Source organism: Lynx canadensis, chromosome A1 (assembly GCF_007474595.2).
Source record: "Lynx canadensis isolate LIC74 chromosome A1, mLynCan4.pri.v2, whole genome shotgun sequence".
Lineage (NCBI taxonomy): Eukaryota > Metazoa > Chordata > Mammalia > Carnivora > Felidae > Lynx > Lynx canadensis.
The window spans coordinates 172856042-172879405 of NC_044303.2; the positions used below are offsets into that span (position 1 = coordinate 172856042).

Sequence of the window (23364 nt, forward strand, 5' to 3'; positions counted from 1 at the left end):
GCACGTGCAAGCCAGGGAAGGACAGAGAGGGAGAGAGAATCCCAAGCAGGCTCCATGCGGTCAGTGCAGAGCCCCACACAGGGCTCGATCTCACAAACTGAGATCATGACCTGAGCTGAGATCAAGAGTTGGACACTTAACTGAGTGAGCCACACAGATGCCTCTGGACATGCTGTGTTTTGAGGCTCTAGCATTTTCTCTCTAGCAGAGAGAAATGAGGCTGAGAGAATTTAGGGACCATTTAGAAGGAACAAAGTCATCCGAGTTGAGGTCATATACCTGGGTGAGTAAGCCATGATCCCTGCCCAAAAGGGACTCTCCTTCTGCAAGGGGTGGCAGATGAAACAGGGGGAGGGGAGGTTGGAACCAGGCACATGAGAAGTAGAGCAATTATGTGTTCTGTGATAGAAGCAAATTCAGGGCACAGGAACCAAAAAACAACAAACAGACCCATTTTATAGACAGGGTAGAGGCACAGTGACTTGAGTGCTTGGGGTGTGGGGTTAGGTGATGCGAGGGCAGGAGCAGCAGCAGGAGTGAAGTCCCAGAGGCACAACAGAGAATAAGTGGTCTGGTGTGACTCAGGGTGGCGGTGGGGGCGGGGGAGGGGGGTGGTGCACATGATAGGAGGTGAGGGTGGAGAATCAGGCAGGGGTCAGATCACACACTGGCTAAGGAATTTGGACACCGACGACTGTGAGTCACTGGAAGGTTTTAAGTAACCAGGAGAACTGGGTAGAATTCTAAAATGGCCCCCAAGATCACAGGCGTGAATAGACACACCTTCAACACACCAGTGATTCAATCAAAACTAACCTAGGTGCTGCTGTGAGAGATTTTTGCAGATGTAATTAAGACCCCAAACAGCTGATCTTTTAAGATAAGAAGATTATTCTGGGTAGACCTGACCTAATTAGGTGAGCCCTCAAAAGGGGCCGGGCTCTTCCTGGAAAAGATTTAAAGCAGGAAAGGGATTTGATGAGTGGGGAGGTTCTCCTTGCTGACTTTCAGAATGGAAGTGCAGAAGGTATTTCAGAGGCCTCTAGGAGTCGAGTTATCACTGGCCAACAACCAGCAAGAAAATGCGAGGTGAGCCCTACAGCCACAAAGAACTGACCTGCCAACAGGCAGAAGGAGTTGGAGGCAGATTCTTCCCGAGAGCCTCAGATGAGAGCATGGCCCTAAGCGAGAGCAGCCAGTCACGCTGTGCCTGGTATTTCTGACCCAGGCACAACACGGGCTAATAAATGGGTGTGGTCTTAAGCCACTAAGCTTGTGATGATTTGTTGCATGGCAACAGAACGCTGATGCAGGGTAACCATCAGATTTGCATCTCACAAAGTCACTTGGTGAGGCCCAAAGACACCCGCCCAACTCCGCTGCGGCATTCTCGAGCACACACACGTGCTCCGGAGTCTCCTTCCTTGGACCCGTTCCTCACGGATCTGCTCCTGCACAGCACCCTTCTCCAGCCAGCTCTCCCATTCTCAACCAACTCCAGTTTGAATGACTGGCCACCTTGCTTTCAAACATCTTTTCCTGGTTCTTGTGTCACTCCTGCAGGTAGGTGTGTTGAGGTCTGTCATCTGGAATTCTTTGCCTCCTGACTTGCACGCACGCTGGCAGGCCCACGGGCCAGAGAGAATAGGAGGGGTTCCCGCTCCATCTCGATGAACTCTGAGACATTGCCTCCTGCACCCACTCCTTCCTGCCAGCTCCACTCCCAATTGGGACACATCCAGGTCCCCCAGATCTGGTGTCTCATGACCACACCAGTCAGGTGGGGCCCACCTGCCCTAGATGTCTCCTCTCAGGGATCTGATATGCAGCTCTTCTCCAAACTGCAGTGGGCTCGTTACTCATCAGAGAGAGAAAAGGATGTCTAGGTGCATCTCTGCTTGATGAGTCGGGCAAATCTGGTCCCTGGACAGAGTGGCCACGGTCATGTGTGGATGACACCTTTAGGTGGCATTTTACAGAATGATCTGGCACACGTGCATGCACAGGTGGTAGATTCCAGTTCCCTACAGGGCTCAGCAGCGCCCCTCGGGGGCCTGGGACTAGATGCCCCCAGCAGGGTGGCCGGCTTCTGCAGGTGGCTATGTCAGAGCCGGAGCCAGGTCCTGATCTCCCCAGGTGGGGTCTTGCCCTGCTTGGGGGCCTAGTGACAGGTGGATGTGCAATCGTCTGAGGTGGTCACCATGTCACAAGCCCCATTCTTGTTATCTAGCACTGAAGAGCACAGTATCCCTACCTTTTAACCAACAGGACCCAGGGTCTGTGCGTTTGAGGAAGTTTGCCCCCCGGACCCCAGCACTTCATTTCCCCTCAGCATCTGCTAGACAGATGCACAGTCATGTACCAGGGGCACAGATGTTCCTCTCTGGCCAGACCATGCACACTACAGTGGGCAGAGTCTTCAAGTGAGCCCATACATGTGAGCTCAGCTCACACTCATCTGTTAGCACTTCTGCCAGCACACGGCTGGGGGGGGGGGGGGGGGGGGCGGCAGCAGAGAAGGTAAAAGCGCACAAATGTCCCACTGCCTCCCTGTGTGACCTTGGGAAACTACTCAGCCTTGCTGTGCTAGTCCCCAGCCCACCCCCATCACATGGAGAGCAATGCCTGCTCCTCACTGCCTCCCAAGAATATGATGGAGATGAAACAGCCTCTCTTCTCAGCTGTGCTCAGGTCCCGAAGGCAGGCTACGCAAACACCACGTAAGTACAGAGAGTCATTTCTGAAAATACATTCTCGACTGCATTTTTACAGTTCACTTCTTCGGTGGAAAGGTCATTCACTTCCATTTTACTAGGACAAGAGCAAGAGAGGGATCTGAGAGGAAGCAGGGTTTCGTGGCACACAGCTTGTGTGGACCACAGCAAAAACAAGGTGCCCTGATAAGAAAACTTCTGTGCAAGACTGGAAACCTGGTCATCCAGATGGGGTTTTATGGTAATGCTGGTGCCAGTAAAGCACAATGAATGTTCGTGCAAGTGGAGGGAACGAAATCAGACCAGATGGGAGTTACATAGTCAACGTGTGATTGTCTGGAGTCTTGGTTTGATTCCAAACAGAAGGTTGGGAGAAGACCCAAGAGGGTGGGGGTTGGGTGGGGAAGGGCTGACGGAGGCTGACACCCAGCGAGGTGGCTGGCAGGGAGACTTGCCTGGGGCAGTGACCTAGAACCAGCAAGGCACCTACCCTCCTGAGAGGTTTCTCCTCAAAAAAAGACCGCTGCTTAGCCCGTCTCCCAAGCCCCTCTCTACCCCCGCTCTGTGCAGCCTGGATGCCTGGGCCCACAACTTTGTTGTTTGCAACCATCCTTCTTCCAAGGGAGAGATATTGCTGAAAATAGAGGGCAGATTCCCTCAGCTAACTTCCACCACTAGTTCGGCAGTGATTTAAGAGCTTCAAAGAAGATGTGAGCTTCCATTTGATTTTTAAAAATAAAAACACCCCCAAACCTCAGCTCTCAGGTTATTCGTGTTATATACCCTCATGAAATGATTATTCCAGTTCCTAAGCTATATTTACAGTATAATGACGTTATTTTCCTTTTTCCTGTAGTCCTGTGGGTTCTTTCTTGGCTCCATCTATCTGGGTCTTGATTAGAAATCCATGCTAAACAACTTTCGGCTGGTGATTGGAAGCCTGTCGTGACTGACAGAACAAATGAAGTCTCTCTCTGTTTAGTCAGCAGAACCTGCATCCTCCTTGTGCCAGCAAAGGCCTTGGGGGTTTGGGGAATGTGAAAAATTGAGAATACAATATCCAAATGGCTCCCAGTTGGAAGCAGGGAGTGGATTCGCATCCCATGTTTCTGGCACAGTCAAGTCATTAGGATTTGTTGTGGGCATTTTCCTTGGGCTGCTTTTCTCCTCCCGCCTCAAGCAAAGCAATTACAATTTCACCTCATGGCCAGAGGGGCTGGCAATGTGAAAACAGAGCCATTAAGGCTTGGAAGGGGAGACAAAACCGGACAGTGAGTAAATCAGGAGGGTAGTGAAGTTCCCCACAAGGCAGCCTTCCATCCCCCCCACGCCCCATGCTTGGAGGCCACACTGTAACATAAACAGCCCCAGCTGGGTCAGCACAGCAGCCTGAAAGTCTACTGTAGCCATCCCCTCTGACCCCCAAGTCCCCAGAAATGACAGGAAACCCATTTTTTAAAAGTCCTCAAGCATGTCAAGAAAGCAAGGAGTGCTCTTTGTAAACCAGAAACCATGAGCAATCATAAAAAATGAAAGGCAGGTTTTTTTCCTTATTGAAAAGGGAAACAACGCAAAATGCACAGAGAAAAAAAGCTGCTACAAAAGGAGGGAGGGGATTCTGAGGTGCTCCAACTGGAAGCGCCAGCCATCTGGACAGGAGGGGACCAGACAGTTGGGCCACATATGCAGCCAGACAGCTGTTGTCAGCCGGGAGAACAGGAAGCCCAGAAGTTGGGCTTGTGACCCCAGATGGAGAGTCGCAAAACTCCACTCTAAAAAGAACTTACGAGTGAGGAAACAGAGTTAACACAGCAGAAAAAATGTCTTAGAATATGTCTAATAAATATCCTCAGATAGCCTCATCTTGTTAAAAAAGAGAGGATAGTTTTCATCACCCAAATAAAAAAAGAGATTATCAATTTCATCACCCAAACAGGAAAACTCAGTATGGAAGCCAGACAAATTGGGTGTAGCTTAGAATCCATTTGTGAGCTGGAAAACTGAGTGGAAGAACCTCTTCGGAAGGGCTACGTGAGCTCCTGTGCACTTGACACTTGGTTTGAATTTGAGATGTGCTGTGAGTGTAAAATAGATACTATATTTGAAGACTCAGTGAAGAAAAAGGAAGAAGGAGAAGAGGAGGAGGAAAGAGAAGAGCAAGAAGAAGAAGAAGAAGAAGAAGAAGAAGAAGAGGAGGAGGAGGAGGAGGGGGAGGGAAAACTATCTTAATACATCTTTTAAAAAAATACTCTACACGTTGAAATATTTTGGATACACTAGGTTAAATAAAGTGGATTTACTGCTTTCTTTTTACTTTTGGAGTGTGGCTACTAGAAAATGTTAAATTTCCTAGGTGGCTTGCATTTCATGCCTACTGGATAGCACTGCAAAAGGATGGCGGGAATATGCAACGTTACGATCTGGGAGAGAGATCTGGAGGAGTCAGCACCCTCCTTGCAGGAAGAGAGGAAGAAGGGAGGGGTAGAAACACTGCAACAGTAGAGAAAAAATGTCCAGGACTGAATAAATACACATATGAAGACTTCTTGAAAGAGCCAATGATGCTGAAAGGCAGTATTCCCCCTGACGATGCCTGTTTGATCATCACCATTTGACACGGTCCTGAAGATTCTAGTCAATACAACAGCACAACAAAAAAGCAAAGACATTTTCTACTCGCTGATGAAATGACTGCCTATATGCTGTCCCTTGCCACTCCCCTTTTCAGAGGCCTGGCACCAGCAGGGCTTCTCCATGTTGAGCCTCCAAGGCCTGGGTAAAAGTGGACATACCAGCACATACTCTTTCCCGGGCCAGTCTGTAATGACCCACGAAGAGCTGACATGAGCAGCCAAGAGAACTCAGAAGAAAGCCATTGCTTCCGGAATAAAATGCTCACCGGGGTCACGGGAAGGGTGCTTACCGACGGATGGCACTGGCGAACTCGGCAGCCAGATCACTGTCGCTACATGATGTCCTCAGTTCAGCCAGAGACAGAGCTGGGGAGGCGGCATCAGCACACTCCTGGGAGGGGGGAGGCAGTAAACACATTCTGGTTAGACCTGGAGTCAAGCCTGAGCACACACTGGAAGCACAAGGCAGCTCTGCCCACTTCTTGGGACCTTTGTAGGCTGGCTGGTGGGCGAGGGGGACTCCCAGTGTTCTCTGAGCACTCCACACACATGTTCTCCCACTTAATCATCGTGGTGACCCTTTGAGGCAGATACAGTCGTTATCCCCATTTACCAAGGAGAAAACTAAGGCACAGAGAAGTTACGTTGCCCCCAAGTAACCAGCTAGGACACGGTGGAAGCAGCAAACCCAGGTCAGCTGGCTCCAGGTCTGTGCTCTTCACCACCGGGTTAAGCCTCTGGTGACTCGTAAAAGACAAGTGGGAAATACACCTGAGTTTCCTTGCTCCCCTCCCCCAACTCACTTCTTGGGAGAAAACCAATCTTCTCTAGATTTAGGGGCTTTAGTGGGTTCAGTGTCATCACCTAGAAAACCCAGGAAAAAAGGAAGAAAACAGAAGTGCACCCTCCATGTTTGTCCTTTTTAATTTTTTTTTTAAGTTTATTTATTTTGAGAGAAAGAAAGTACAAGTTGGGGAGGAGCAGAGAGAGAGGGAGAGAGAGAATCCCAAGCAGGCTCTGCACTGTTAGCACAAAGCCCAACACAGGGCTCGAACTCACGAACCACGAGATCACGACCTGAGCCGAAGTCAGATGCTTAACTGAGCCACCCAGGCACCCCTGTCCCCCCCCCCTTTTTTTTTAATTTAAGTATAGTTGGAACATGTTACATTAGTTTCAGTTGTGACCCCACTCAACCTTAGACAGGATCTTAACCTTAGACAGGAAACTTGGCATCATCTAAACCCAATCCTCTCGTTTTATAGACGAGGAAGCACAAGAGCCAGAACTCCTAAATCCTAAACTGAGTTAGGACTACTCACAAAGCAATCATCACACCCTCTGAGCACTCTACTTTCCTGTGTGGAGACAGAGGTCAGCAGCTACATAACCAAGTGCCTGGAAGGCCCTCATCTGACCACCTGCTCAGCAGACCTTTACTGCACCCCAGGCTTGAGAATGAAAAGCTTGTAGTCTGTTGCAGGAGACGGCATATAAACAAAGTTATATCATGATTGGAGGCGAACCACAACGAAGTATGACCTGGGCACTAGGAGTCCAGATGACCAGAGGGCACAGGGTCCCCTCAGCACTCTCCAGCCCAGGGACCACACCCAGAAGGCCTCTGCAGCGGCACCGCCAGCCTCGGAACGATTCCCACCACCTGCACTGCCTTTCCTGCCCCTCTCCACCTTGCTCCTGCAGACCCAAGCCTCCATCTACCAGGCCTGGGAGCTGTTGAGATTCCAACACCCTCTCTTTTCGTGCATCAGCAACCACGCAAACATTTCATAAGACTACCTGGTGCCTCTCACCGAACATGTTTGGTAGTTAGTCCCTGTTGCAGAGAGAGAGATAAGTGCTGCAAAAACTGCAACTTAAAACTGCTCCCAACAAAAACCGCTCCAAATCTGCAACTTAGTAAGATTTGGAACCCAGGTTGCTGGCTGGAGAGAAGTTTTAGAATAAGCACAACACCCACCCTACGTAGCCAGCATGGATGTTCTAGATCCAAACCTGGCTTGCCACCTGTTTTTATAAGGCCTGCAAGTCTAAGCGTTGTTTTCTAGTTGTTTTTTTTTTTTTTTAATGTTTATTTTCGAGAGAGAGAGAGAGAGAGAGAGAGAGAGAGACAGAGCCCAAGAGGGGGAGGGGCAGAGAGACAGGGAGACACAGAATCCCAAGCAGGCTCCAGACTCTGAGCTGTCAGCACAGAGCCTGATGTGGGGCTTGAACCCACGAACCACAAGTTCATGACCTGAGCCAAAGTTGGATGCTTAACCGACTGAGCCACTCAGGCACTCTGCATTGTTTTCTATTTTTAAAATCATGAAAAACAGAGTATTTTGTGATGTGTAGAAATTACAGGAAATTTCAATACCCATAAATGAAGTGTTATTGGAACACAGCCCACACCCCTCTGTGTCTGCGTGTTCTCTGCTTTCACGCTGCAGTTCTAAAACGGCAAAGTTAAGTACTTGCGGAGGAGTCTGTGTGACCTGAAAATTGTAAAATAGTGACTTCTGGCTCTTCACAATTAGGCAACCCCTCTTATAGACCGCCCACCTCATTTACCGACAAACAAGACCAAATCAATAGCCCAGAAGGGAGATTTCATTGAAATAGTAAATGGATCTAATATTTGAAAGACAAGATAATCAGCTTACAATAATTGCATTACCTGAACAACACAAGGTACTGTTGGATAAAGCTTCTTACTCCAATGTAAAAAAAAAAAAAAGAAGAAAATTAAAAATAAAACCATCTGGCCTTTTTGTGTCAGATTTCTGTACTTTGAAGCCATTCCACAAAATATAGTGCTTCCTTCAGTCAAAATAAACACCAAGAACTAGGAGGAAATGCTCAGCTCATGGGCCTTCTGGCAAGAACGCGCTAAGTCCATTTCCACCACACCCTAAGAACACACAGGCGAACACTGGAGCTCTGTCAGCTCCGTCCCGAAGTGACTGGTGACAAACTCAAATGGCTCTACAAAGATTTTTAAGGTGTTGACACAGAATGGGAAACCCCATTTTCTTGAGCCCCAGATATTACTATATGAAACTCTTCACAGGCCGCTGCCCTCCCCCCAGGCTCGACTCCCCAGGCACTGGGCAGATGGTTTCCTGGGGCATCCACACAGTGACCTTCCCTAAGCCCAGCCTGTGTACATCACACCCTACTGCAAAGCCTCCAGTGATTTCTCACTGTCCTCAGGACAGCACAGTAGGCTTCAGCCAAATCAAATCCTCTTCCCCCTGGGGGTCTTTGTCCTTGGCGTTCCGTTGACTTTACAGTGGACCGACCTCTCAGCCCCAGCCCTCTTCCTCAAGTTAGCGCCCACTGTCCACTGGGTCCCAGTTCAGGAAACCTGTCCCAAATCTCCACATCTGGGTTCTGTGTTGGGTCTGTGCCCTTCCATCGCACTGGGAATTGATCCTCGGCCTTAGGTCACCGTGTGACGATCACCTGTGTCCCTCTCTGGAATGTAAACCCCTGAAACTGCCTCCAGTCCCCATCAGGACCCACTCACATCTATCACATGAAGGGATGACTGGAAAGCAGCCAGGTCTTGGGAGAGGTGGCCCAGCTGGGTGCCACGGCCATGAACTCCCTTCGCTCCCTTCTTAGGTGAGAGGTGGGCAGAGTGTAGTGGTGGCCCTTTGTGAAGCATGCTCCAAAGTTCTTAGTTGTTTAGGCAGGGACCATTCACTGCCACACCAATCAGCAAGTTGCTTCCTTTCCAGGTACTAACTCTCTCAGGGACACCCCTTCATTTGGGCTGTGAGATGCCATTCATTAGACTGACAAGTCAACATATGTCTCCATGTCCTGGGCCGGAAACAAACTGGGATCTGGAGAAGCTAGCATTTATTAGGAATAGAAAGTAGGACGTAGAAAACAGAGGTTCACTACCCTGGGGTGAGGGATGTAATTCTTTAGGGTCCAGAGTATTTTTTTCTCCAATGCAATATTTGGAATAATTCTGAGATACAGTATGATGGAATGAGCTTGGATTCTAGAGAAAAAGACTTCTGGGCTCATGGGAATGCGAGTTTGAGAGATGACACCACCTGACCGCCCACACTCTGTGACACTCTCTACGTGATCCAGTGCTTGCCTTCCTACTCATTTGCCTCAGCTGCTTCCGGCTTCCCGCCTCACCCACGGCGGAAATGCCAAACTGGGGTGGCAACATGGATGAGAGGGGGGAGGACGGTGAGCCAAATCTGGGTTAAATCCCAATTCTGCCACTTATCAGCTGTGAGACCCCTGACTTCATGTGAGCCTCATTTCCCTCATGTAAATGGGGGTACCTACTCCTTCAGAGATGAGATTTACAGGAGGCAGCAAATGCAATGATCAGTTCAGATGTGACCAACAGGCGATGGCCGCTGTGCGAGGTGGGGGAGCCAAGGAGGCAGCCCGGTACCAGACCACTGGACGCCAGCACAGATCACTCCGCTCATCAGACTATGGCATATGAAAATGCTTTCACTAGTACATAAAGTGCAATTTTTAAAAACGTGGATCTGACGTACACCTGGGTGGCTCAGTTGGTTAAGCATCTGACTCTGGTTCAGGTCGTGATCTCATGGTTCGTAAGTTCGAGCCCCGCATTGGTCAGGTGCTGTGCCGTCAGTGCAGAGCCTGCTTTGGGTCCTCTGTCTCCTGTCTCTGTGCCCCTCCCTGCTTACACTCTCTCAAAAATAAATAAAACGTTAAAAAAAAAAAGTGGATTTGGTTTTTTTGCACCCAAAACGTTACCTTCTTTAAGGTATCTAGAATAGCTTGTAGTCCTCATGCAAATAAGGAAATTGAGGCTGTGGGGCAGTGAGGGGTGGTGGCGGTCACTGGGTGGGAAGAGCCCCAGGGGTCCCCGTGCCTTTGTCCTACCTTGCCGGGCTTGTCTTTGCCACCGCTGCTGGTGGAACTGAGGGATCGCATGCGCTGCTCCTTCTGCTCCTCCACCTCGGACTTCAGGTGCTCGATGTGCACCAGGTATGCCTGCTCCTGGGCCTCCCGCGTGCTCAGCTTCAGCTCCAGCGCCTTCTTCTCCTTCTCCAGGAGGTAGAGCTGGGCCTTCAGCTCGGCCATCTCCTCCTACGGAGCACACATGGTGTGAGGCACCCACGCTGTGAGAGCAGGGCCAGGTGTGGGAAAGCAGGCGAGTGACAAGGGGCCCTGAGGGTGTGACCCCCAGCCCTGCGATGGAGTTACCACTTTGCAGCTGGGACAAGATGACTGGGAGGAAATAAGCCAGCTGTCTCTACCATCTGAAGGACTGATGTGGGGACAAAGCCATGTGCTTTGTCATTCTACAGACCAGAACTGAGATGAATGAAGGAGTTACAGGCAAGCAGATTTTTGGTTCATTCTAAGAACCTAGTAACTGGAACACACGTCCCCTGCTGCCCCTCACCCCCCTCAGTGGGCACACCAGTCTTGCTGGAAACCACTCTTCCGGCACGCACAGGCTGCGCTTGTCAAAGAGGTTGTGAGGGAGGGGCATCCACACAAGGCTGGGCCTGGCTAGTTCCCCACCAATTCCCACTCCCTTTCCCTTTTCCATGGCACCAATCCACATATTCAATGCCCCCTGGTGGCACCCTTGGCACCCTGCAGCTGAGCCAGGGTTATCACCTCAGCTCTTGTCTACCTCAGGAGGCCCAAATAAAATCACTAGAAACTGAGTCCTTCAGAGGTGACTACTCATTAGATAGCTTTGCAAAGTGTCTTAGAGAACTCAGATTAGAGTTTTCTGGGGAGACAAACAAGTAACTCCAAAACAGGGAAATGCTACCTTGGGACCAGCAGCCAGAAAACAATAGCCACCAGCACTTACTGAGCATGTAACGCTGCTTTAAAGGTTTATACAAAGTAACCCATTTAATTCTTCCAACCTAAGATAGATATTATGAGCATCTCCATACTTGGATGAGAAACTGAGGCACACAGACAGAAATCCACCTGCCCGCAATTACTGCATAAATTGGTAGCCAGAGTTTGAACCCAGGCTGTCTGGCTCAGAGCCCAGGCTCTTCACCACTAAGCTACAGTCCCTCCCTCAAGGTGGGCCCATGCATGACTCTTGTCATGTGATTCCACCAGTACATGACTGCCAGGTCAGTCTTCCCACCTATCTCTGGGATAGACTCTCTATAACTGAGTTTCTATAACTGAGTCTGAGCCTTGAGAAGGATTCACCTAGGTCACTGATTCTAGTTATCCCTGAATGGACCCTTCGAGGTAATAAGCCACGGGCCTAGTGTGTTCTTCTTGATAAGCCAGACCTGGAGTGTAGATGTTCTCACCCTCCAGTGTGGGGAAATACCTAGAGGGCACCCACTATGGCTTATAATATTCAAATCAGGGTAGAGGGAGGGGGCATTAGACGTGCAGAGGGCAAGGTGCTCAGCGGCTACTCAAAAGAAGACTCCAGATCTTTCGTAAAGATGAGATTATAAAACCAGAATGAAAGGTGGTTCCATACACCGGAGCCTTCTCATCTTTTGCCATTAGAAGCAGAATTCTGAAGGTTCTGGCCATACTGCATACTGAGCTAATGGGGACAGTCACACCCAGAACAAACATATAAATAAATGCAAGCTCAAAAGAAGGAAAAATGAATCCATGGGTGCCAGAAATGAAGAGGGGAACTGTGCCCAAGAGGAAAGGCAAGGTGGCCATAGTACAGGCCAATGGAGGTGTCGGACCAGGATGAAGGCCCTAGGATCTAGGGCTTTTGGCACCTGTGCTAAGGGCAGGGCTGAGTGCCAGAACAGAGACCCTCTACATGAGCCAGGACTCTCAAAGTACTGCCTAGAGTAAAAGACTAGATTTATTTTCTGGAGATGTGGTGAGGGAACTTATCCCTCAAGGTCTGGGTGGGAAAAGGAAGAGCCTCTTTTGAGGAACCAGAACCACAAACTTGTCATGTGAAGATGTGAAACAGGAATCCTAAGCAAAGAATGTAACAGAAACTAGTTCTCAGTCTTTGAAACCCATGGGTCCAAACAGATCCACGCACAGAACTATTCTGTAGGGACATCTACTACCCAAGAGGACTTGGTAGAAGATACAGTCTCCACTGAAGATGAGCTGGTGTTATCCCAACCCACACAGAGAGAAAATGGAAATGAATCATGATGAGATAAAATCCACCTTTATAAGAACCAGAAATAACAGGCCAAACACTAGAAAACAAATCTTTAAAACAAAGAGAGAAAGAAGACTTGTAACAGAAGGAAAGGCTATTCAAAAAAGAGTGGATTTGAAAAGCAACCAAGTAGATCGTCTAGAGACAAAAAGTTCATGTACAGGAAGTGAAAAACCCAGAAAACTTGAGTGTCTCAGCAATTGTATCCTAGAGTGAAATGGTGAAATCCAACATAACCTGCTGCTAGTGGCCCTGGAATGGTGCGCATACCCTTGAACATGCTGCGTAGGGAAGGGAGAGGACTCTGATGTTTATCCTTCAAAAACCTCAGAGGAAGGGAACCAAGCCAGATGGCTGGCATTGGCTGCCTCTGGATCATATTATGGGTTATTTTCTCCCAGCTTTTTATAATTCTGCTCTTTTAGATAATTTCTATGATGTATACACATTTTATTTTCAAACAGCAAAGGGAATATTAGAGCCTTTATTCCACCAAAAAAGTCTTTCTTGGCCAGAGTAACCTGGAATTTATCGCACAACATGTTGGCTTGAACATAAAAAGGAAATCCTTAGTCTTTGGCCAAAGGAAACGTGTTTGGAACACATAACGAAAGGGCAGCTTCACAGCTCATGCCGTGGGGTGCAAAGGCCCACAAAGAGGGCTCCTGATTGGGGAAAAAGGCACTGTGATGATGGACCCAATGCCTGGTTCATGGGCAATGAGCAGAGACATCAGCCAAGGGTGCATGAGGATTCCCTAGAGGGAACAGAAGTCAGGGTCTGAGCTGAGTGGGAAGGACACAATAAACCAGCTTAGAAGCAAAGAAGCTGATTCCTAATTTACTGCCACAGCCCAAAGTCTTCCCAGGCTTCAGTTAGACTCAAGACTGAGCAGTTGCTGAGGACAGGGACACATTAAGCAAGTGACCCGAGTGTGTTGGGCTGACCACAGCTGGCAGCTCCTCTCTGCTCTCCAGAGGTGAGCTAACCAGAGGGGACCCTGCTCTTTTCTGAGGACAGTGTTGGTCCCAACAGGAGACACCAGTTACTAGCTATTAATTCAGCACTTCCTTGACCTACCTGGCCCAGTGGACCTGCCTATGGTTTTAAGCTGGCTTCTGTCCCTGAGCCCCTCCCTCATGTCTCAGTACCTGGGAGTAAGAGACACTGCAGAATCCAAGGCTGTGCAAACCAAACTTTTGTGCAGAGGAGAGTGGAGTTTGGAGAGCAGGCTTGGGAACACAGGTCCTGGCCCTGACTCCCCATGTTAGCAGGTCTGGCAGCAGAGTCCTGTGCAGAACCAAGACCTGCAGGAGCAGCCCTTACCAGTGCCCACCTCTGCCACAGGCAGAGAACTGGTTGCAGCCATATAGGAGCTCGGTCCTGGCAAGTGGTTCTTTATTTCCACTCCAATTGGGTGTATACAATACAACACACTCTGACCTGAACTTCCTGGAGTTCTCCCAGGCCCCACAAGGTAAGGATACAGTCCACGACTGCCTTCACTTCAAACACCAGCCATGAGTGCTGGGGGCGGGTGAGGTGGGGAGGGGTTTGTCCCCAGGTCACTTGCACTTCCCACCAACTGCTTCCAAAAACCAGGTTTCCACAATCTACTCATGATCAGTAACTCGCTAGACTCCAGAAAGCACTACCTATATCTAGTTTTACCATAAAGGGTGCACACAGGGTGTGCCTGGAAGCGTGCTGAATGCAGATCTTCTCTGCTTCAGTGTTGAGGAATTTCACTGGGGTTTCAGGACTAGGCACAATTGATGAAATTGCAGGCCACTCAGTGGAACTCAATCTGCAGCACTCCCTACCCTCACTGGGGGTCAAGGGGCTGAAGTCCCAACTCTATAATCACATGCTAGATCCTTCCAGGGACAGCCCTGGTATTGCAGCTTCCAGGGGGCCTGCCTCCTTAGCATAACAAAGACACTCTGGAAATTCCAAGGGTTTGCAAACTCTTGGCCTGAATTGGGAACAGACACCAGATACAGTCTTCCGGCACCACAGCAGTCTTCAGAGAAAGCACTCAGGAGAGTAAGGCCAAGTGCTTGGCACCCCTGGCCGGAAACATGCAGAGTGTGTGCTGCTGAAGGGATGGCAGTTTAACCACTTCTCAATGAGGGGCACCAGCTTTCCAAGAAAGCTCCCCCTGCTCTAAAGATGCCAGCAGATAACTCAGCCAGCTGGGCAAACAGCCCAAGATCTTGTCAGAAACACTGACCTGAACAGCACTGGGAAACTTCACCAGAGAGCAGAATGATGCAAGCAGGCTACACATGGCACCAAAGGGACAAGGGCGTCAGGAGACTGGGGCTCTGGTCCAAGTAACGCACCTGCCCTTGCCCTATCCTCTCCCCCACTCCACATTAACATCAGCCTCAACCCAAGAAGCACCATAAGCTTCTGGAGATTAGGGGTCCTCTTATGTGGACACAGGCCAACCTGGAGGGATCTCATCTGGCTTCTCTTGGAGAATGAGGTGTTCCAAAGTTGAGCTGGGACACCCCTAGGCATTCTCCTGAGTTCAGCTGACCCCTCTAGGGACATATCCAGCTCAAGTGACCCCAGGCACACTGATACTATTCCTGCCTACAAATGAGGCTCTGGCTGTCCTCCAGAGGGAGGTGACTGAACCTAGACGGGGTTCATATATCATCATCGTGGACCTGCTTTCAGAGGGCCTTTTCTTGTCTCCTTCTGATGTCATGGAAGCAAATGGGCACAGGGTTCCAGGGGGCCCCACCCCCACGGTACCTTCATGGCCATCAGTTCCTGCATTAGCACGGCATTTTCCAGATCCAGCCGCTGGCTGTCCCCCCGGGGCTTAACATCATAGCTGAGGGGATCGATGTGGATGCTCTCCAGCTCCAGCATGGTCAGCTTGACTGCGGCCCTGTCATTCTTGAGCTGCTGGATGTAATCCTTCAGCCTTTGCTCATCTTCTTTAGTGAACTCCGTGTCGCAGCTACTGGCTGTGGAGCTGGTTGTGCTGAGGAGACAGAGAAAACCCGTCACATTCCCCAGCCACTGTGAACAGGTCTTTTTCCTGACTCTTCCCCATACCCATCTCTCCAATGGTGTTTAAATGGTAATCTCCCTGCACCTCCAAAAAAGAAAAAAAAAAAAGCATTCTTCATGGCATGGTAAATTGATACAACTTTTTAAGAGAGAAATAAGTCTGAAGAGTAACAGAAATGCTTACCCCCTTTAACACAACATGTAGACCCTAAAAATGAATTCTGAGGAAATAATCCCACAGAAGCAACAAGATACACCCAAAGATATTTCATGGCATAGAGGGTGTAGTTAGTTATGGTACATTCCAAAAGGCCGTAAGTGATGTGGACATTACAGTAATAATTATGACAATGGTAGAAATATTTTAAGTGGAGAAATAGGACGAAAAGTAGTATATAATAAAAAAAATCGGTGTATGTGTGGACAGGACCTAAAAAGGGGAGATGTTAAGGAACAAAGCTGGAGAACAAAATGTCTATGGTGTGATCTATAGACATGCGTGTGTGCACATACTCACTTGCGCAAACACACGTCCAGGACTTTTAAAAGCAATCCCCTCGGGGTGGCAGTGGAAGGTGTGGTAGAGAAAGGGGAGTGCTGTACCGTGAAACAAACCCCTACGTGTGTGTGCTGTTACTGTGACAACTTAGAAAAGCAGGATGCCCCTGGCCTCGCTGCCATTCCTCCTGCATCATGGCTGAGTATAGCATCCACCACAGGGACTCAGGCCCATCCAAGCGGCCCTTGGATGCTCATGCTGAACGGTGATGGCTGCCAGATCTGAGGAGCACTTAGGATGAACCCTGAGAACATGGTGGCCCATGAAGGTTTGTGTGGGACCCAGACCACCATGCAGGAACAAGCATCATAGGAAAACTCAGGCTCTGGCTCTTAGAGAGGGCTCTGGCTTTTTCTGGCAGTGGGCAGGCTGCCCCCACTGGCTCAGAATGAGGCCCTCTGCACCCTGTCAGTCCTCAAGCATTGAGGCCAGTGTGGACCTACAGTTTCTCTGGATCTACACTAGACTTACCTACACTTGATGCAGTCGTCGTGGCTCTGGCCTTAGCACAATGGCAGACAAACAGGCAGAGTCCCATTTAACTATCATCAAAACAGGCCAGTTTGGCATTATCATCTGTTGTTACCAATTTGGTGACTGAGGCTCAGAGATACTAGGTGGCTTGCTCGGTCATGAGGCCAGACACCAGACTTGGACCACCGTCTTTGCATGCCTCAGGCCAGCATTCACACAGCTCGCATTTGTAGAAGCTGTGCCAGGAACAAGGAGCGGTCTCCATGGGCTGCTGGCTGCCGTAGGCCCAGGCCTGCCCTCCTCACCTCAGCCTAGAACAGGGGTAACAGGCCTGGGATCCCAACTCAGCAGATGCAATTGCTCTATAACCTAGGTGTGACCAAGGCCCATTCCACTCTTTTGGGATTGACACATATCTAGACACATTATCTAGAAGACTAGGCTTCTGCGGAGACAAAGGTGAGGAGAGGTGATAAGCTAGAGCTCCCCGACTCAGCTGGCCGTGCACAGGAGGAAGAGAACCCCCTAGGGCTTGGGTGATCTTCAAGTCAGAGAACTCCTGCTGGGACTGGAAGCTCCTGAGGACCACAGACTCTGGGATTGCTCCCCCTACCCCCCCCCCCACTCTCTTCAGCCCATCAGGACAGGTAGGATGTATCTCATAGATGAAGGGAGCAAGATCAGCCTGATCAACACACAACACCACCTCCTCATAGGCTGCGACGGTTAATTTTGTGCGGCAACTGGGCTGGGCTACAGTACCCAGTTGCTTGGCCAAACACCCATCTAAATGTAACTGTGAAGGTATTTTTAGATGTGATTAACATTTAAATCAGACTTTGAGTAAAGCAGACTACCTTCCATGATGTAGGTGAGTCTTGTCGAATCAGTTGAAGGTCTTCAGAGAAAAGATCCAATATCCCCCCGCCCCAAAAAGAAGAAATTCTGCCTCCAGACAGCCTTCAGATTCAAGACTGCCACATCAAGTCTTCCTTGGGTCTCCAGCCAGTCTGTCTGTCCTACAGATTTACTACTTGCCAGCCCCCATAATCATATGAGCCCATACCTTAAAATTAGTCAGTCATTCTATTCATATATTGACATACCCCCACCCTATCCCTATTGGTCCTGTTTCTCTGGAGAACCTAATTCAGAGGTGCTACCTTTACCTGTGACCCAGGCATCTTCTACACTTTGTAGATTTACCGGTAGCCTGACTCAACCTCTCTGTGCCTATCTCCCCAGCTATAAAAGGTAAAGTGTTTAGAACAGTGCCTAGCACATGGTAAGCACTCGACAAATGTAGCTATCATTCATTTAAATAATACTGGAGTACCACTATGGGGTACTCTTCTAGGCCCTAGAAAAATCTGTGCTCTCATAGAACTCATTTTCTAATAGGGGAGACAAACAAGTAAAATAAGCAGTAGATCAGACAGCGAGCAGTACCATGGAGAAAAAGGAAGCAGTTATGAGTTATGGGTAGCACAAAGAGAAGATGGAATTATTCTTTGCAACAGGGTTATAGGGAGGGCCTGCATGATAAAATTACATAAAGCAGACCTCAAGGAGGTGAGAAAGGCAACTGTGTGGATTTCTGGAGGAAGAGTGATCTAAGCAGAGGACACACTGAATGCAAAGGCCCTGAGGCAGTGGGTGTGGCCATCAAGAATTAGACTGTGGCTGAGTCAGAGACAGCTCAGAGACAGCTAAGGGAGAGGGAGGAAGAGAACTGGTCAGAGAGGAGAGTTATGTAGGGGAGGTGGCAGGGTGCCAGGTCATGTCAGGTTTTATCAGGTTTTTTCTCCAGAATTAGAATGGAAGCCATTGGAGGGTTTGTAACAGGGGTGATATGATCTGCCTTACATCTTAATAGGTTCCCTTTGGCCACTGTGCTGAGGGGAGATGCTGGGAAGCAAGGGGAGGTAGGGAGACCCATTCTGGGCTATTGCAACAACCTCGGGAAGAGATGGTGGACACTGGGAAGGCAGAAAGGAGGATAAAATTGTTATTATCAATCACCACTACTTTGTTTTCTCAAGCTGCATTTTATTTATTATGAGAGTGACAGAGACAGCATGAGTGGGGGAGGGGCAGAGAGAAAGAGAATCCCAAGCAGGCTCCACACTGTCAGCACGGAGACCGATGTTGGGCTCGAACTCACAAACCATGAGATCATGACCTGAGCTGAAATCCAAAGTCAGATGCTCGACTGATTGAGCCATCTAGGCACCCTCAACCTGCATTTTATTTTTTATTTATTTATTTATTTATTTATTTATTTATTTATTTTTTAACGTTTATTTATTTTTGAGACAGCATGAGAGGGAGAGACAGCATGAATGGGGGAGGGTCAGAGAGAGAGGGAGGCACAGAATTTGAAACAGGCTCCAGGCTCTGAGCTGTCAGCACAGAGGCTGATGCGGGGCTTGAACTCACGGACCGCAAGATCATGACCTGAGCCGAAGTCGGATGCTTAACCGACTGAGCCACCCAGGCGCCCCTCAACCTGCATTTTAAAAAGGATGAGAACGGAGAGGAAGGAACACCCTCTGGCTGGAACACTTGAGGGACAATTTCCCTAAGAAATGAAGCAGCTCAAGAGAAGGGAACAAGCTAACAGTACCCCCAGCAGAGGGCGCTGGGGAGGACGGTGGGACTTCTGAAGGAGAGGGACTTTTCTAAGAGAGGAAACAGCCTTCCTCCTTCTAAGGGAGGAAACAGCCTCCCTCAGCATCTCAGCCTTCTCCAGTAAAGAACTGCCTCCCTGAGCCAGAAGGGGTGGGGGCAGGCATGCCTGGAACAAAACCATTCAAGAAGGGCTCAGGGCTCACCTCAACATGGACACGGAGGGACAGACATCCAAATGTCCCACAGACAAATAAGCAAACTGAAGTGGTGGCATTGTTCTCAAAGCATTCCACAGGGCTGAGTGTGTTTGCAGGTGCGGCATGTTTGGACAGCGCGGCGCTGGGAAACATCAACACTTCTCCTCCAGTGACTCAGGAGGAGGCTTCAGGTATGAGATCCTTTCCCATGAAGATGGGGCTCTGGACCAGAGGTTCGCATTACAACCCTCATCCTTCCTTACATTAACACTTATTTTGAAGAATTTTAAACACACAGAAAAACACAGAGATTCGCCAACACCCATGTGCCTACCACCCAGATGACTTTTTTGTCATATTGTCTTTGGCCTACTTTTTTAGCACTAGAACCCTTAGACTTGAGGTAACGTTTGTTATCTTTCACTTAAAAAAGAATTTTCAAAATTCAAACAGAACTAGAAGCTAGAGTTCTGTAATTAGCCTGCAGGCACTGAAATGATACTACTTTGGCAGATTTTCCATTTAGCAGGACTGGCGTACCCCAGTGGTTGTCAAAGAGTAGTTGCTGGTCTAGCTGGAGCAGCCTCGCCTAGGAAGTTGTTAGGAATGCACATTCCCAGCTCCACTCCCAAGACCTCTAGAATGGGGAAGGAGCAGAACCCAGCAATCTGTATTTTCATGTACCCTCTCATCATCCTGAGGCACAGCTAGATTTGAGAACAACTGGTCTACCCCATAGGGTAAGTAGGCATTTGCACAGTAGCCTACGAGGTAACGGGACCCTTCCGAAATTCTCTAGGGAGAGGCCACTACACTCTTGGGCTGATCTGGCTGGTGCCAGGGATTATGGGATCTCTGGTATCAGACAGACCTGAATAACTGTGCCTCCTCTGACACTGCCTAGCTTTATGGCCCAGATGAAATGACCCATCCTTCCTGGGCTGCAGTAATGTGGGGATATGAATAGTTCCCACATCACCAGGTTGTTGGAAAGGAGACAGTGCGTCCTGAAGCAGGCAGGGCCAGCTAGTGTAGCACTCCTTCTGGAGGAGAGACAGCTGTGCCAACATCTGGCACCTCCCTACACAGACTTAGGGGCTCCCTCTAGCTACCTAGCAAGTCAGGCAGAATACTTCAGCTGAGGAAGAAGCAATGCAGCAAGTGCTTGACCAAACTTGAGAAACCACCTAAAACTGTCTAGGAAACACCAATGTGAGTGGGCAGGGCTGACAGGCTTAGGGGTCTCCTTGAACCCTTGAACACCCCTTAGGGGTGTCTGGGGCCTGATACTAGGCCAGGTAGGAAGGGCCTTCATTTCACCGTCTCTACCATGGGTATAATTTTCAGAAAAGAAGAAAAAAGACCCCTCCACAGATCTACCCTTCTGGGAAGCTCAGCACTCTAAAATGCTCTTACCGGGATAAAGTTTGATTTCCAGATAAGCACCTCGTCCCCACAGCCCCTCTGGCCTCCCTCTCTCCCTTCTGGGAAGCCAGGGGGGAGCGGACCAGGGTTAATTACAATTCTGCTTTGTGCCCTAATGTTCCAGTGCAGAATATGATCATGACAAGTGTAAAAGGCAGGGAAGCCGCTGGCCTCTTCTCTGCCTCCTGCAGACAAAGGCACTGCTGGTCTCCCGGGGGCCCGCCGCTGGCTGCTGGGCCGGGTTAGGTCATCCATTAGCTCTCCCAGCTTGAAATGCTGGATGGTCTTGGCTGTCAAGGGGGAATGAATCACTGTCCACATAGGCCGGTTACTCCCCGTCTCCAGGATGGGAGGCCTGTTCTCTGAGAAGGATTGTGGGGAGGGCTGCAGGTGGGGAGCCCCAGCCCACCCCAGAATGGCTGAGCAGCACATCTTTGCATTCTGCTCTGGTTTTCCAATAAGCTGGGGCAGGTCACATGGGTTTCTCCTTTCTGGGATGTTCTGCTGGAGCCCCCTCCTGCTGGCTTCACTCCACGGCTATGACTTGCCAGCAATCTACAGCCAGCGGGGTGCACGCTGGCGGCCTGGGACACCCCACCATTCTGCCTGCCCTGCACAATGGGACACAGACTCAGGTTTGGTCAAGTAGTCATGGATTTCAAATACCTCTCTTCGGTCCCCCTCCTTCATGTCCCAGCCTCGTCCTCAAGACAATCCCCTATCCTGTTTAGAAGAAAAATCCATTTTTTCTTCAGCCTCGTCTTGTCTTGGCTAAATGCTAGAATGGCATTTCACTTCTTTGCCACAAAAACCAGAGAGGGATTTTTCCTCTAAGTTTTTATCAATCAATGCCTAACCTGGCACCCTAAATTAAGATCTCATTTCCACCAAGGGACAACTCATTTTCAGAAGGAAAAAGCCATCAGGCTGGCCTTCTGTTTTGCTTAGCATTTTAGATTTATTTGGAGGAGGTGGTCAAGGCCAGGTGCCATTTGGCCACGTCAACCACTCCTAAGTGGCCCCATTCTTCCAAGCTGAAGGTAGGCTTTGTCACCTGCCTGCATCTTTTAGTGTCGTGTTGTGGTACTCCCCTCCCTCTCTGGCAATTCTTTGTCACAAAGGACTAAAGACACCTAAATACAATCCTAACTCGGGGCACCTGGTGGATCAGTGGATTGAACATCTGACCCTTGATTTCAGCTCGGTCATGATCTCAGGGTCATGGGATTGAGCCCCCATGTCTGGATTAGAAGGTGAAAGCAGGGCATCGTGAGCTCCACTGCCCTTATTCCAATTTGGGGGTGAGTGGTCAGTCTGGTGGGACCCTGACTCCCAGGAGGTGCCCAGCAGCTCACCCGCAAGGTTACAGTCACAGATCTCCCACGGCTCACCATGATCTCCACCTGACAGCGGGACAAAAAGGACTTAGCTCTAGCCTCTGTGAGTGCAGATTTGCTGAGGCTTCCTCTGTCTTGGCCACATGTCCTTTCGTAGATTTAGATCAATGATTGTGCGTCCATGGAATGAAGTGATATCGTGATGCCTGACAGAAAGGGTGGGCTTGATTAAGGATTCCCTGTTCCCACTTCAACTAGTCCACTGGCCCCTCTGTCGTGAGAAGCTGATAAAGGTATCCAGGAAATCAACATTACTTAGCTACTCAGTCCATGGAGACAATTACAACTCCTGACAAAGCTATGATATGGCCATATTTTTCAAAAGTAAAAGAGCAGTGTCTCTGGGCTCCTGCCAACAGTCAACTGAGAGGCTGGCTACCATTTTTATTCTCCTTGCTGGTAATCACTCTTCTTCTGCTCCTTTCCCAAACCATGACCCTCCTGTCATCAGGAGCTATTTGCCCACTGCCAGCAAGGCATCTGGGAGCCTGACACTCAGCATTCCTTTCCTGAGACCTTGAGGAAGAGCTAACACTGAGTAGAATGCTCTGTGCCAGTTGGTTATAGTGGGAGGAAAGAGGACAACTAGCTTTCTTTCTCCCATAAACTCAACAGGGGGGAATGTCTGAGCTGGAACAGCAAGATGTACACACAGAATTAATCACTGTAATTATAAAAAGGGTTGGTGGTTTGGGACTTTTTCTCGGAGCTCGCATTTAGTATAAAGCCGTCTGGTTGTGTCACAACCACAGAATGTGGTGCGCCACACAAATGGCCTGTGTGTGGTTCTTTGTACCCACCCTGGCTGTTCTGAGTTGGGGGGTGAGGGGGCGGAGTGTGGAAGTGAATTTTTAAGAAAGACAATAGAGTGAAATCTGAGCTAAAGTCCTCTGTATTTTGATAGACCTATTTGAGACTGAAATTAGTTCAAGGGCCATTCTTTCATGAGGTCATCCTTAAAAATAAAGGCCATGTCCTGAATTGATCTCAACCCGAGTTACTGTATCACCAAAAATTAAATTTATCTAAGAAAACTGTCTTAGAATCAAAGCTCATCTATACATTAAAGTATTTCTAACAAATGTTCATAACCAGGATCTCCACTAAATAGATGGTTAGAGTTCTTACTTTTGACTGACTCCAAA

General features: G+C 49.1%; 1 protein-coding gene across 3 annotated transcripts in view; it reads right to left on the reverse strand.

The window, feature by feature from the left end:
- MCC (MCC regulator of WNT signaling pathway) overlaps nt 1-23364 on the reverse strand; it is a 319889-nt gene that overhangs the window by 15308 nt on the left and 281217 nt on the right. For all 3 annotated transcript variants that reach the window (XM_030326487.1, XM_030326470.1, XM_030326478.1), the window contains 3 exons: nt 15273-15507; nt 10244-10450; nt 5638-5738 (listed from right to left, as the gene is read on the reverse strand). In XM_030326487.1, the coding sequence (XP_030182347.1) occupies nt 5638-5738; nt 10244-10450; nt 15273-15507 (543 nt within the window). The remainder of the gene's footprint in view (nt 1-5637; nt 5739-10243; nt 10451-15272; nt 15508-23364) is intronic.